This window comes from Theropithecus gelada, chromosome X, assembly GCF_003255815.1.
Source record: "Theropithecus gelada isolate Dixy chromosome X, Tgel_1.0, whole genome shotgun sequence".
Taxonomy (NCBI): domain Eukaryota; kingdom Metazoa; phylum Chordata; class Mammalia; order Primates; family Cercopithecidae; genus Theropithecus; species Theropithecus gelada.
This window is the reverse complement of record NC_037689.1, coordinates 81,928,608-81,940,967: the sequence shown is the minus strand read 5'-3', so window position 1 is coordinate 81,940,967 and position 12,360 is coordinate 81,928,608. Positions and strand designations below refer to the sequence as shown.

Here is a 12,360-nt window from a genome sequence, read left to right as displayed (position 1 = left end):
CCTCCAAGCTTCGTACCACCTGCAGATGCCCTTAGCAGGCTGCCTCTAGGTCTCCATCCAGTGGCCCATTTATTCACTCACTTCTTCATTTACGTACCAAACTAGGATTGAGATCCTACTGTGTACCAAGTAGTGTGCTGGGCCCCAAGGACTCAACAGTGACTAGATAGATCAAGAAGCCATGGCCTGAGAGGGGATGAGACTCATGCCAGAGCCCATATAGAGTCAGCAGCAAGGCTGGACTGGAATCCAGGGTTCTTTTCCCCATTCCCACAGTGCTTCCAGCTTTAGGGTTAGGGCAAGGCTGACTCTGTCTGACTTTTTTCCACCTTCTCTGGCCATATCACAATCTGGGCTCACCTATCACTACTTGTGATGTCATGAGAAATCCCCTGGATTCTGGAGACCTTGTCAGGCCCCCTGAAGAGTAATGGGTAGTCCCAGTGCTCACTGATGAAGCCCACGACCCCATAACCCTGTCCCTCCCTAGAAGGGGCAGTCAACCACATATTCAGAACTGCCACCTGGCTGGTTCCCCCAGAGCTTCCAGAAATAGTGCACCTGATGCATGCTTCGTTGCTTTGGCAAAGACCCAGAATCCAGACAGGCTGAGACTTTAAGTTTGTCAGGAGTCTCTGCTGGGAGACAGCAAGCACGGTGTATTTGAGTTAAGAGTGTATATGGGTTTGGGAGTCACGAAGACCTGGAGTCCCCCATATGATCTAATATCTCTGAGACTCAGGTCCCTCCACTCTAAAATTAGAGACAGCGTCACCTGCCTCACTGAATTGTGGAGAGAAAATGAAATGATGTTGGTGAAAGTGCCTGGCACATGGTCAGAAACACCATGGTTTCCTCCCTCCCTCCCTTCCTGTTAAAGGGACAAAGCAAATGTGCCTCTGAAGTGGGGTTTGTTTCCCCCACTGGAATCCTGCAAGCTGGCGGCGGGCGGGGGGTAGGACAGGGCAGAACTAGGAGACCAGCCTGGCCATGTTAGACTACAGGGCCAGCGGAGTGGGGGCAGAGAGGTGCTAAGTGTCCTCAGAGCTAATGGGCAGCTGCAGGGCTGTGACAGAGCCACTCGCTAGCTGTCAACCTTGGGCCAGTGACTTCTCTCTAAGCCTCAGCATCCTCATCTTTAAGATGAGGGTAAGGGTAGTTAGTTCTTTCCCCCAGGATCATTATCAGAATGAAATAAGGTAACAGATGTGAAGTGCCTGGCATAGCACTCAAAAGTAGCAGAGGCTTAATGAATGTTACCACCCACTTCCCCTGGGGAAAAAAAAAAAAAAAAAAAAAAAAGTCCAACTCATGCTGGGAAACTTGGGCAAATCCCAGAATGGGATTCAGTTTCTTGTGACCCCACAGTCTGTGAGGACCCATGAGATCTTGCTTGGAGGGCCTCTTACGTGGACTGCTCTGGGGACTTGTGATTCATCTTCACCAGCTAACTCACTGGTATCCCATAGCGCCACCTAGTGCCAAAAAGCGGAAGGGCCCTCCCCATCCCACCTGGTCTCTTTCTCTTCCTTCACTCAAAGTCCCATGCGTGCCTGTGCATGCCTGTAGGGCTGGGCCACCCATAGTCCCTGGGAGAACGAATGCTACTTTTCAAGATGCCCAGTGCTTCCACTTCCCTCCCAGCAATTTCTGCCATCCACAAATGCACAGAACTGTAGGCAGGTCCCTTGAGCCACACCGGCCCTTGGTTTCCTTGTCTAAGGATTTCAAGACTTCAGGGTAGGTTGACTCCGGCAGGGGACCTTGGAAGCACCCGATGCCTACTCTGTACCCATCTATGCTTGCTCAATAACAAAGAGACACAATCTTTACACACCCTTTATATTTTTATTGAGGAGAGAAAGCTTTAGCATATAGAGCAGCTTCTTATCTTCACAACACAGTAATGCAACAATAACACATGTATTCCAAACAAGTTTCCTCCCGAGCCTCTGGGAGACCTTGGGCTGCCTTCATACCCCTGCATGCTTCCCCTCCCCCCACCCCTCTTTCAACCCAAGAAAGCTCCCAAAGCCCACAGTTCCTCTTACAGCTCTTATGGCTGTTACATCACAACAAATATTGAAGATCTGGGAAAGGAAGGAAGAGGGTCCAAGGGAAGCCCAAGCCCCTCCTGCCCCCAGAGGGTGGAAACCAGCTCACTGCTCATCTGCTCTGTCCCTGGCTGTGGCTCTGAGGGTTCGGGGTGAGAAGCACCATGGGAACAGGCAGGACCTGTGCTGAAGGGCCCCTGGAAGTGTGGGTTTAAGGCACCCGTCCTTCACACTCCTCACAGGGACATGAGGTAGTAGGGCCAGAGTGTCGACCATCAGCAAACAGGGTCCACCACCTCGAAGAATAGCAGGTCCCCTTGAAGAATAGCAGGTCTCCTCCTGGAATACGTTCTTGAGGAAATCAGACAAAATCAGCTGAAAAACAGACAAAATTTTCTTTACAAAGTTGTTTACTCCTGCCCTGGTGGGGATGGGGAAAACCAGACGATTGAAAGGTCCAACAAATTAGGAGAATGTTTAAATGAATATTCAGTATGCATGACTGCACAGGTGGCAGCCATTTTAAATCCTGCTGATCAAGACCTGGCAGGATGAGCTCAGGTTTGACAAGACATAGCAAGAACACACTAGAAAGGAAGGCAGCAAAGTGTTAATAGTGCTTGCCTCTGTGTGGTGGGACTCTTAATGTCTGGGGGAGGGGGGAGTTGTCCTTATAGTTTTCTCTATTTTCCAGACTTTTTTTAATGATTATGTATTACTTTTCTCTTTGGAGAGAGGGGACCTTTTAAAAAGGTAGCAACAGGTTATAGGAACCCAAATCCACTGATCCCCAGGCTGAGAAACAAAAGCGCTAATGAAAAGGGCATCTTACCTCCCACTGATGAATAGAGACCTCACCAGAAACCAGTCAGAGGACTGGGTTTCTTTGCGACTCCTCTTCCTCCAGCTCTTTCCTCTTGCCTCCAGGCCCAAGATCCTAAGGTCAGCCTGAGGTTATCGGTCAGACTCCCATGAGGAACAGAGGTTGAATTTACTATGCTTTCTTTCCTTTGGCCACAAACCCTGGCTGCACTTGCTCTGCTGCCAGTCACTGTGCAATAAGTCCAGTGTCCAGGGGCAGTTCAGGCCAGCAGTGGATTTGGCTGGCATTTTGTGGCCAGAACTGACATAGTGTGTGTTTTTCACTGCAGAAGCAGTGCTTTCTGGACTCAAGGCAAGCAGCGGGTCTCTTTATAAGGGCACCTGAGTTTGTACCCAGAAGTCCCAGGAGTTCCTAGGAGGCAGCCACCCTCTTAAGCTTTACTGTGTCACTGAAGCACAGCAGCAGGCCAGGGGTTGGCCCCCATGTCAGAGACATGAAGGGGTCCCAGCTGTGAGGCCATGGTGGGTGCAGCCTTCCTCTCTCCTCTCAGAACTAAGGGTTCCTTGAAATTGAAGGGAGCTCAGAGCAGGCCATGGGCCCTCTCTCTGTCTGTCCCAGAAGGAATGGCCAATCAGTCCTCCTCTGCAACTCCAAGGATAGAAAGTGTCCTGCAAAGACCTTTGACTGGAGGCTGCAGTCCAAGGCCTGGCAAGGGGAGAAGACCACCATCCCTAAGGAAAGAGTCACTCTTTACAATGGCAGAATGATCGTTGCTGCTTCTTTCTACTCCTCCTCTTCCTCCTCCTTCTCCTCCCCCAAACCCTAACTGGCTACCCTTTAGGCAACATCAAGGAAAGTGGTGGAGCCTGCAATGTTGGGTGCTGTCCACCAGGGGTGCCCAGGAGGGCAATGTGGTGAGAGGAAAGGGCTCCAGATGTGGCAAGTCAGTCCAAGAGCCCTGATACAGGAATCTATGCAAAGGTAGACTCAAGTGCTGTAAGTGGAACCAGCCTGCACAGTCAGTCAAGGGCAAATGTCGGTCAAGTTGTCCATTTGACATGTGGCTTTGCACACTCTCACTGGGCTAGATGTCAGGTCCTCTTCCAGGCCCTCTGCTGGAGGTGTGGCATGAAACGAGTGTAGGCTTCTAGGGACATTTCTGGATACCATCCTGCTCACCATCCTGCTTGTATCTAGCAACTGGCCTCATTGGCTTTAGGAGTTCAGGGTAGCCTGTCCTCTTGCTCATTGGGGCAGATCAGTGAGGCATTGGGTGAAGTCCTGGTGGGTCAGTCAGAGAATAAAACTGTAGAACACAGGGTGAAGAAACGCAGGCGAGGTGTGGGTTAGGAACAACCAGAGGGGAAATACAAGAGGGTGACCAGTTCATTTATGGGAACAGGCCCAGAAACTTGCTCTCCAGCTCGTGGCAGGACTGAGCAGAGTACATGCCAAGAGGGCAGCTATTGCTGATCCCTCCTTTCCCAGGTGGCCCTGGTTGAGCACATGTTACTCTCTGGTCATGGCTGCAAGACGGTCTGGAATTCTGCAGGTCTTCTTCAGGTTCTGCAGGTCTGAAACTCCCTGAAGTCCTGGTCAGCAAATGGGGCAGGTATGGCAGCAATAGCAGGGGTGGGGGATGCAAAAGAAGGGTGTGTTCTGGGTGGCCATCTGGCCCCAGCACTCACACTCGAATTCGGCCACGAGCAGCTCGGTGGCCCCCCTGTCTCGGAGTGAGGCGGAAAAGCACGGGGGGGCGTCTTCGAACTTGGCGTTGCCCTAAGCGACCTGTGCGGCGAATCAGTGGGGGGGAGCTGTAGAATGGTGAATTGGTGCCTGGAAGGCCTTCCAGAAGTGGGACTCGATTCTGGTTCCTCCGTCTGCTAGGCTGTATTATGGGAGGCGATGCACCCAGGAAGTTTTCGGCGTGGTAACCATTTGTGGGGCCAGAAGTCTGGGATGAGGCGTGAACAAAGGTCGGCTCCATCTCCATTAGCTCATCTAGATCATCATCTTGGGCCTCATCCAGTGGCTCCTCCTCCACCTCACCATAGGTCTCCTCAGTCCCTGGCTCCTGCTGTGGCTCCCGCTCTGGTTTCTGGCCCCCATCCTCATCTTCATCTTCTTCATCCTTACTCTCTCCTTCCTCCTCATTCTTGTTCCTTATCTCCTCCTCCTCCTCTTTCTGTTTCATTTCCTCTTCCTCCTCCTCCTTCTCCTCCTCTTCCTTCTTCATTTCTTCCTCCTTCTTCATCTCCTCCTCCTCCTTCTCCTTCATCTCTTGCTGAAAAGCCCTCATGCCATTCCTCTGGTCCTTGGGGTGAAGCCTGTGCCTGCGTGCCTCCTGGTCTTCATCTTCACTGTAGTACTCTTCATCTTCACTTTCTTCCTCATTGGGAGCAAAAGGGAAGAGGATATTTCGAACCCCAGGGAGCGGGATAGGCTTGGGAACGCGCACTTTTCTTTCTATCTCCACACATTCGAGAATCAGCTCATCTAGGTCGGCCATTTCTGTTGACCATAAGAGCTCTTTGCGGAAGAATTCCGACAGGCCTTTGAGGAACTGGTTTTGGAGGTGGCAGTCATCCCAAGACAAGAATTGGGCCAGGAACTGAAAAGCATCTGCATAGCTGCCGAGGGTACAGTGGCCCTGCTTGAGCTTGCGAATGGCCTTTTTAGCCACACGTGGGGGGATGGGGCCACAGAATTCCTTACGGATTTCATCCAGGAAGCGCGGGAAGTTGGCATGCAAGGGGCTTCCTTCCCGGGTGACCGAGATGGCCCAGTCCTTGGCTTCGCCAGTGAAAAAGGAGATCAGAAAGGCCACCCGCTCGGCGCCCCCGGGAAAATGATCCTCATGGTCGGCTATGAAGGTCTCTAGCTGCATCAGGAATTCAGCCAGGTAGACTGGGTCGCCTGAAAAGGGCTCTATCTCAGGCCACTCCAGCGGTGGCAGAGGGGGCTGCGGGGGCGGCTCCTTTGACGCAGGCGGAGGCAGCGCCGGCGGGGGCGGGATGGGCAGCAGAGGGGGATCAGCGGGCCGGTCGGGGGTGCTGCGATCCTGGATCACGTTAATCAAAAGATCATCCGAGATACAGTCGGGCTCCGCGCGTGGGGGAGGCCGGCACAAGAAGGGCAGTTCTCCCCCGGGAATGGCTTCGATCTCACTGAGCGCGAACTCCAAGTTCTCCTCCGCAAGGACAGGCACTATGGGTACTGGCCAACGGATGTAGCTGGAGACATTGCCCCGCAAGGAATTAACCTCGGCCAGGGCTCTCCCGAGCTGGAGGCCCAAATTGGCATTCTCCCCGCGAAGGGCATTTAATTCTTCGCGCAGGGCCACATTCGCCATGCGGAGGCTGTTGAGATTTCCTGCCGCCTCAGACATCTCGACAAGCCCAGGGGCCCTGGGGCTCCGTGGTGGGGAAAGAGGAACGGGAGCTACAGGCCGCCGGAGGAGGCCGAAATGCGGCGGCGGGGCGCGGGAGGGACCAAAGTGCGGCGGCTGGGCGCGGGACAGGCCGGGCCACACCCACCGGGGCGAGCTCGGAGGGCGGCGCTCTGGGCGGAGGGCCCGGCGGCTCGGCCCAGGGCGCGTTACCTCGTCGCCGGGGCCGGAGAGGGCGGGCGGCGGCACGGGGCCCGGAGGCGCCAGGCGGAAGATGCGGGCGACACGGTGGCGGCGGCGACCGGGCGGGCGGGCAGGGGCGAGCGGAGCGGGAGGGAGCAGACTGCAGCAGGATCTGTCGAGGAAAAATCTTGCGGTCGCCGATTCCCCGCCTTTTAAGCGCAGCCTCGCACTCCCCCCGCCCCACGCAGGGGCGGGCCTTGGGGAACTGCGGTCGCCCACTGGCCGCCGCGCGCCGCTCCCCTCCAGCTCGCCTGCGCCTCTCACTGACTCTCTCCTTCCCTAGCTGCAGCTAACTCGGGTCGGGAAAATGCGACAGCGACTGCCCACTCGAGGTCGTCATGGCGACAGCCAGTGAACGTGTTCCTCTCCTCGGGCAGGCCCCCGAGTGTAGAGGAGCTGCTTCGCGAGGCGCAGCTCAATCTCCAGAGCCTGTTGCAAGGTACCGAGAGGGAGGGGGGCTGCGGCCGGAGCCCAGAGGCGAGATGCGCAGCAGCAGGAGGGAGGCAAAGAAGAAAGAGGACAGGGACCAGCAAGATAAAGAGAGAGAACAGTTTAAAAACAATCGACAAAGCAGTTTCCAGCTTTCACCTTTCAGCCTAATGATTCTGAAAGAGGCTATTTCCAGGGCTGTTTCCCCCCATCCCCACCCCCTTTTTTCAGCTCAGTAGCCCATGGGGAAACAAGGACAGAGACTGAGGCAGGGCCATAAGTCATACCATTCACCGAGAGCTGGGTGGGAGACTCCCACAATGTGGGCCCCCATTCCCTCCAGCCCCCCTCTTGCCACATCGCCCATACCTTTGGGATGCTGGCACCAGAAGACAAAGGGGGCATCTGCAGGATCTCCCACTCTGGGCTTCACTCACTCTGCTCTTGCAATAACCGCCCCTGGATAGCTACTGCCTCACCCAAGTAAGCCCAATACACAACACCCAGGGGTCACCTATTTTGTCCTCCTAACCAGCCTGAGCTTCTCCATGTAAAGAATCACATCTTACTACCCTGGGGTTTCCAGAAGCACCTGGCACAAGGCTGGGTTCCCTCCCCACCTGCCAAGAGGTGCTCAGTGGATGTTAAGCATGAAAAGAGGTCTTGTCAGCACTCCTTTATCCATACTAATAAAGGTTAACTCTAATGGCGAATAGAAAACTGCTGATGGGCCACCAACGGGATGACAGCCATAACCCCCACCCCCTACCAGGGCAGTGGTAACCTTCGAAAAGCAAGATGCCAAGGGATACCATGAGCCTTGTGTTCAGATAACAAAGGAGTTGCCACGCAGAAAAAGAGTTGATGTGCTCTGTGTTGCTACCATGGCAGAATTAGGACCAGTGGGTGGAAACCCAGAAGGAGGCACATTCCACCTCCAGATAAGGAAGAACTTTCTGACACGCCTGACAGCCCCAACTGTCCGTGGAAGAAATGAGCTGCCTTGGGAGGGAGGGAGCTCCCCTTCCCTGCAGGTGTGTGCGCTGAGGCTGAAGAAGCACCTAGAAGGGCTGCTGAGGAGGGAGTCTGGGGCACAGAATGAGGTGTTGGACCAAAGAACCCCAAGAGCAACCCCAAATCTCTATGATTCTAAGAGTCTTTGTTCAGTGTACATGCAGCATGAATGTCCCTTCTCTACTCTCACTTTCTTCATGTATTCATCAAATTCATCACTTCAATCAACCCCATTCAAATCTTGTGCATCCTTATTCACTGATGATGCCGCTGAACTTCTGCCTCTTTTGTGCTGTTACCTCCTCCTCCCCTCTCCTTCACCTTAGCCCTCCTAGACCTGACACCACTCACAGAGGGACTAAGGTGCAGGGAACCCAGCCCACAAAGGCTCAAGTAAGAGTTCTTGACATCCAAGAAAGAACTCCAGATTGGACTTCCTGGTGTAAATCTCTTCTTGCTTCACACAGGTCATTTCCTTGGTAGGGTTGCAGAAAACCTTAAGAGCTGCAGGGCTTCAAAGAGAGGAACTTGCAGTCCAAAGTAGCAAAAGGTGTCTGCATTCTGAGCCTCTTTTTGTAACTGAGCACTCAAGGTGGGGGTCATTGAGATAAGGGCTTGGTCCCCAAACCACCACAGCATGAATTTATTGACTTTCTCTTCTCCTCGACCCTCATGGTCCTGGGAAGCAAGCACTTTTCCATTTCCAAATCCAGTGGCTCGAACACCTGGAAATAGCCTAAAGAAAATGCAAGTCAGGCCTGGCAGCTAGAGCAGAAGCCCTGGCTCATGGCCCTTCTCCGGCCCAGCACTTGGCCGTGGCACCCTAGAGTGTGTGTCTCCACTGTGCTATTTTTCAGAAGAATATGAGGAACAGTATTCGGAGGCCAGACTTGTGGGGCAGACCTTCCGCTCTTCTGATGAGGCCACTAAGCCCACCCCCAACCCAAGGCCCCAGTCTGCCAAGCGTCTGGAGTTTGTATTGATGGTGAGTTGCCTCATCCCCCACCTGGGAGAGCCAGCATACACCCACTGACAGGAGACCTCCAGCTGCTTACGTTACCCACTGGAAGCTGCTCACCTCTGCTCACCAGCAGAGCTACCCTGAGGCCCCACTGGGATGGGCCCTGCACAGCAGGTGCCTGGCCTGGCGGCCTGTCCACGCTTTCCTGCCTCCCAGACGAAGTCTCCAACTACCCAGCCTAAACAGCCACCCTATGGGCACTGGCTCATCGCCGGGCAGGAATACACCCTTTCCATCACCTTCTCTCCCAACAGCCTACAAAACGGCAGCTGAGCGAGGATGAGACTACCACCCAGGGTGTGAGGGCCCCCGAGGCCTCCCTGAGCCTGTCTACCACAGCCGACAAGCAAACTGCCTGGAATAACCTCTTCCCTCTGCCCATCCTAGAGGAGAAGCGGTGGCCTCAGCCTTGCTCCACGCAGTCTGACATTGTGCCCATCAACATCTCTGGTAGAGTTGCTTAGCACCGCCTTCTTCCCTTCATGCCTCTACAGACCATCTTCTTCAATGCATTGGGTGTTGGGGGAGGGAAGTGAGACTTTCTTTGCTACCGGCTCACCTTGCGCTGTCACGGTCATGGCTCTTGCCAGGGAATGGAGGCATGCAGAAGAGGGGGCGCTGGCTGCTCTTTCTTCACCCCCTCCTGGCACTGCCACCCTAACTGAGACTATTTGATAGCAAACAAAATTTTCTTAACAGAAAGCTTCAAAGCCTTATGAACTTGTGTGCTCTTCAGAGCACATATGGAAACTTAAAGTTTGTGAGTTCTGTTTGGGTCAGGGCAAGACAACTTCTTGTGCCCACAGCTGGGTTTGGAGTACACTGATAAGAGTCGGAGCGGGAGAGTAGGGTCTGGAGTGCTGGTGGTAACAAGGGAGGATCACACCTGGGCACAGACCAAAGGCCTGGTGGCACTTTCACTGGACACTAGTCTTCTAGCAAGGTGGGCCTTCTCAACTTGTTTGGCAAGTTTTCAAGAAAAGAAGTGGTAGAAAGGTCCTAAGGCCAAAAAGATCAAAAGGGGACCCAGTACAACTTTGAGAGTGGGGAACATGATGTATTATATGTAGCCCAGCTGGCTGTGGCTCTGGGGGCATGTGGCACACTATACATCCATGATCTACACTCCATCAGCTGTAAGGGGAAGAGAAGGAGGGCCAGTCATTTGAGAAGGAGATAGGGCCACGCAGCATGATGAAACCATGATCTCAGTAACCTAAAGGGATCAGAGGGGTCCTGTGAGCCAGCGCCAGCCTGTGCTCTGCTGGAAAATGTTGATAAAGATGATGAGGACAGCTCTGGCCACACATGGCAGTGCTCCCTGGATATGGGGTCCTCCACTGTCACTGGCATCATTTCAGAAAATCAGAGGCAGGAAATAGAGCCCACAGCCTAGGGAAATATACCAAAAGGAGTGAGGGCTGATGAGGAAAGACTCCAGAAATGATGTTGAACATTTTGTGTCTAAATGTCTATCTTGGCCAGGCACAGTGGCTCACGCCTGTAATTCCAGCACTTTGGGAGGCTGAGGTGGGTGGATCCTTTGAGCTCAGGAATTCAAGACCAGCCTGGGCAACATGGTGAAACCCCATCTCTACCAAAAATACAAAAAAATAGCCAGGTGTGGTGGCGCACACCTGTGGCCCCAGCTACTCGGGAGGCCGAGGTGTGAGGATCGCTTGACCCCAGAAGTCAGAGGTTGCAGTGAGCTGAGATGGCGCCACTGCACTCCAGCCTGGGTGACGGTGAGACTTTGTCTTTCAATAAATAAATAAATGTCTGTCTTCCTCTCAATGAGGCTGTCCCTGAGCTTTGCCCACAGAGTCACTTGCTGAGGAGTCTGTGGACGTGTGCAGCTGTGTGGCTGGCGGGGGAGGGTCTGGCTAGCCAGCTGCTGAATGAGAGAAAGGGAGGTGGAATCACAGACCTCGCCCCACCACCCTGCCTTGCTCTGACTCTGACCCAGCCATTTCCCAGCACCCAAAGACTGACCTAGCACTTTAAGAGAAATAGAGCTCTAAAAAATTTTTTTAAATAATATTAAGTAAGACATATTATTGAGGAAATCTTCCATTTTAATTGCGTTGAATTTGAAAACATTATCAAGTCAGTAAACAAACTGAATTAACAGGTATTTTGAAAGTACCATGTAACTCAGATGAAGTGATAACTATAATCTGTGTCAATAATTTCCCTAAATTGAAAAGCCAGTGCCAGGAAAAAAAGAGAGAGAGAGAAAGAGAAAGAAATAGAACTCAATCACCATGCTGTGGGCCAGCTTTGGGAAAATGTGACCAGGAGACTGTAGGACAGACTATCAGGCATTTTCCTGGATGGTGGAGGGCAGTGGGGCAGCCTCTTGGAGACACTGGCCTCACCTGGCCCATATAAAGACCTTCTCTGAGAGAAGATCACAGTCAGGCAGCATCTAGTCCCAGCCCGCTGCTCTACACCAGTGGTTCTCACCCCTGGCTGTACCTCTGAATAATCACTTGAAGACTTCTAGAAAATGCTTCTACCTGAGCCCTACTCCCAGAGATTTCAGTGTTCTGGGGTAAGGTCCAGGTGTTGCAGTTTCAAAAGCTGCCCAGTTGATTTTAATATGTAGCCCAGGGTTGAAAACCACTGCCCCAGAACACCTAAGACTTACAGGTAACCTGGGTGCAGCCTGGGAAACCCAGCATGCATGCCCAGGGCCAAGTTGGGAAAGATGGGGAAGAAGTGCCACCTGCCTTGGATGCTATTCATGCTCATCACAACTGCCATAATTCTCTTCTCTCAGGCCAATTTCCACTGTGCTTTAAACAGAAACCAGGATGCACCCAAGTGTCTTTATTTTGGCTACAGGGCAGCAGTTTGATAAACATGCAAGTTTGCGACACTCGTTGTTTAACACAGAGACAGCCGTGAACCCCAAGTCCACCCTGAGGCGGAGGCGGACCATTATTGGATTCTCTAACTTTTCCCAACGAGATCAAGGTGACCCCACCACAGCTGATTCCCCAGTCCCTTCCCCTTACCCGCTCCCGCCAATCCTGCCACCCAGGTGGTACTGTGGTGATGGGGAACAGGAATAATTGGGTGGAGGAGGGGGCCTCCGGATGTCCTGAAAAAGCCAATATGGTAATTAAGAATAGCTAAGGGCCTCATGTCAAGGGCGTCAACTGAATATGGAGAATAGGTCTCCCGGGCTAATGAATCCATTACATTATCGTTTCCCATTATAAATGTAATATAACCAGATATGCCAAATTTAGGCAAATAGATGAGGAGAGAGGGATCCTCACCATCATCTTAACAGAACCATTACTACCATTAAGCGAATGCTGGCCGGGAGCACAGACCAGGGAGATAGCAGAGGGTAAGAGCCCTGGTCTTTCCGCTTACT

The 12,360-nt window shown here is 53.0% G+C and overlaps 2 protein-coding genes across 2 annotated transcripts in view; one reads left to right on the top strand and one right to left on the bottom strand.

Moving 5' to 3' along the window:
• The window catches only part of NHSL2 (NHS like 2), a 229,838-nt gene that overhangs the window by 211,539 nt on the left and 5,939 nt on the right, over nt 1-12,360 (top strand). The window contains exons 2-5 of the mRNA XM_025373582.1: nt 6,792-6,947; nt 8,809-8,936; nt 9,227-9,422; nt 11,820-11,951. Of these exons, the coding sequence (XP_025229367.1) occupies nt 6,792-6,947; nt 8,809-8,936; nt 9,227-9,422; nt 11,820-11,951 (612 nt within the window). The remainder of the gene's footprint in view (nt 1-6,791; nt 6,948-8,808; nt 8,937-9,226; nt 9,423-11,819; nt 11,952-12,360) is intronic.
• Nucleotides 1,829-6,728, bottom strand: RTL5 (retrotransposon Gag like 5). The gene is made up of 2 exons (XM_025373583.1): nt 2,887-6,728; nt 1,829-2,429 (listed from the first exon to the last, which is right to left on the bottom strand). The coding sequence occupies exon 1, from the start codon at nt 6,263-6,265 to the stop codon at nt 4,562-4,564; it is 1,704 nt and encodes a 567-aa protein (XP_025229368.1). The 5' UTR covers nt 6,266-6,728; the 3' UTR covers nt 1,829-2,429; nt 2,887-4,561.

Excerpts from the sequence above, each read along its gene's own strand:
- RTL5 (XM_025373583.1), bottom strand. The coding sequence starts at position 6,265 with ATGTCTGAGGCGGCAGGAAATCTCAACAGCCTCCGCATGGCGAATGTG.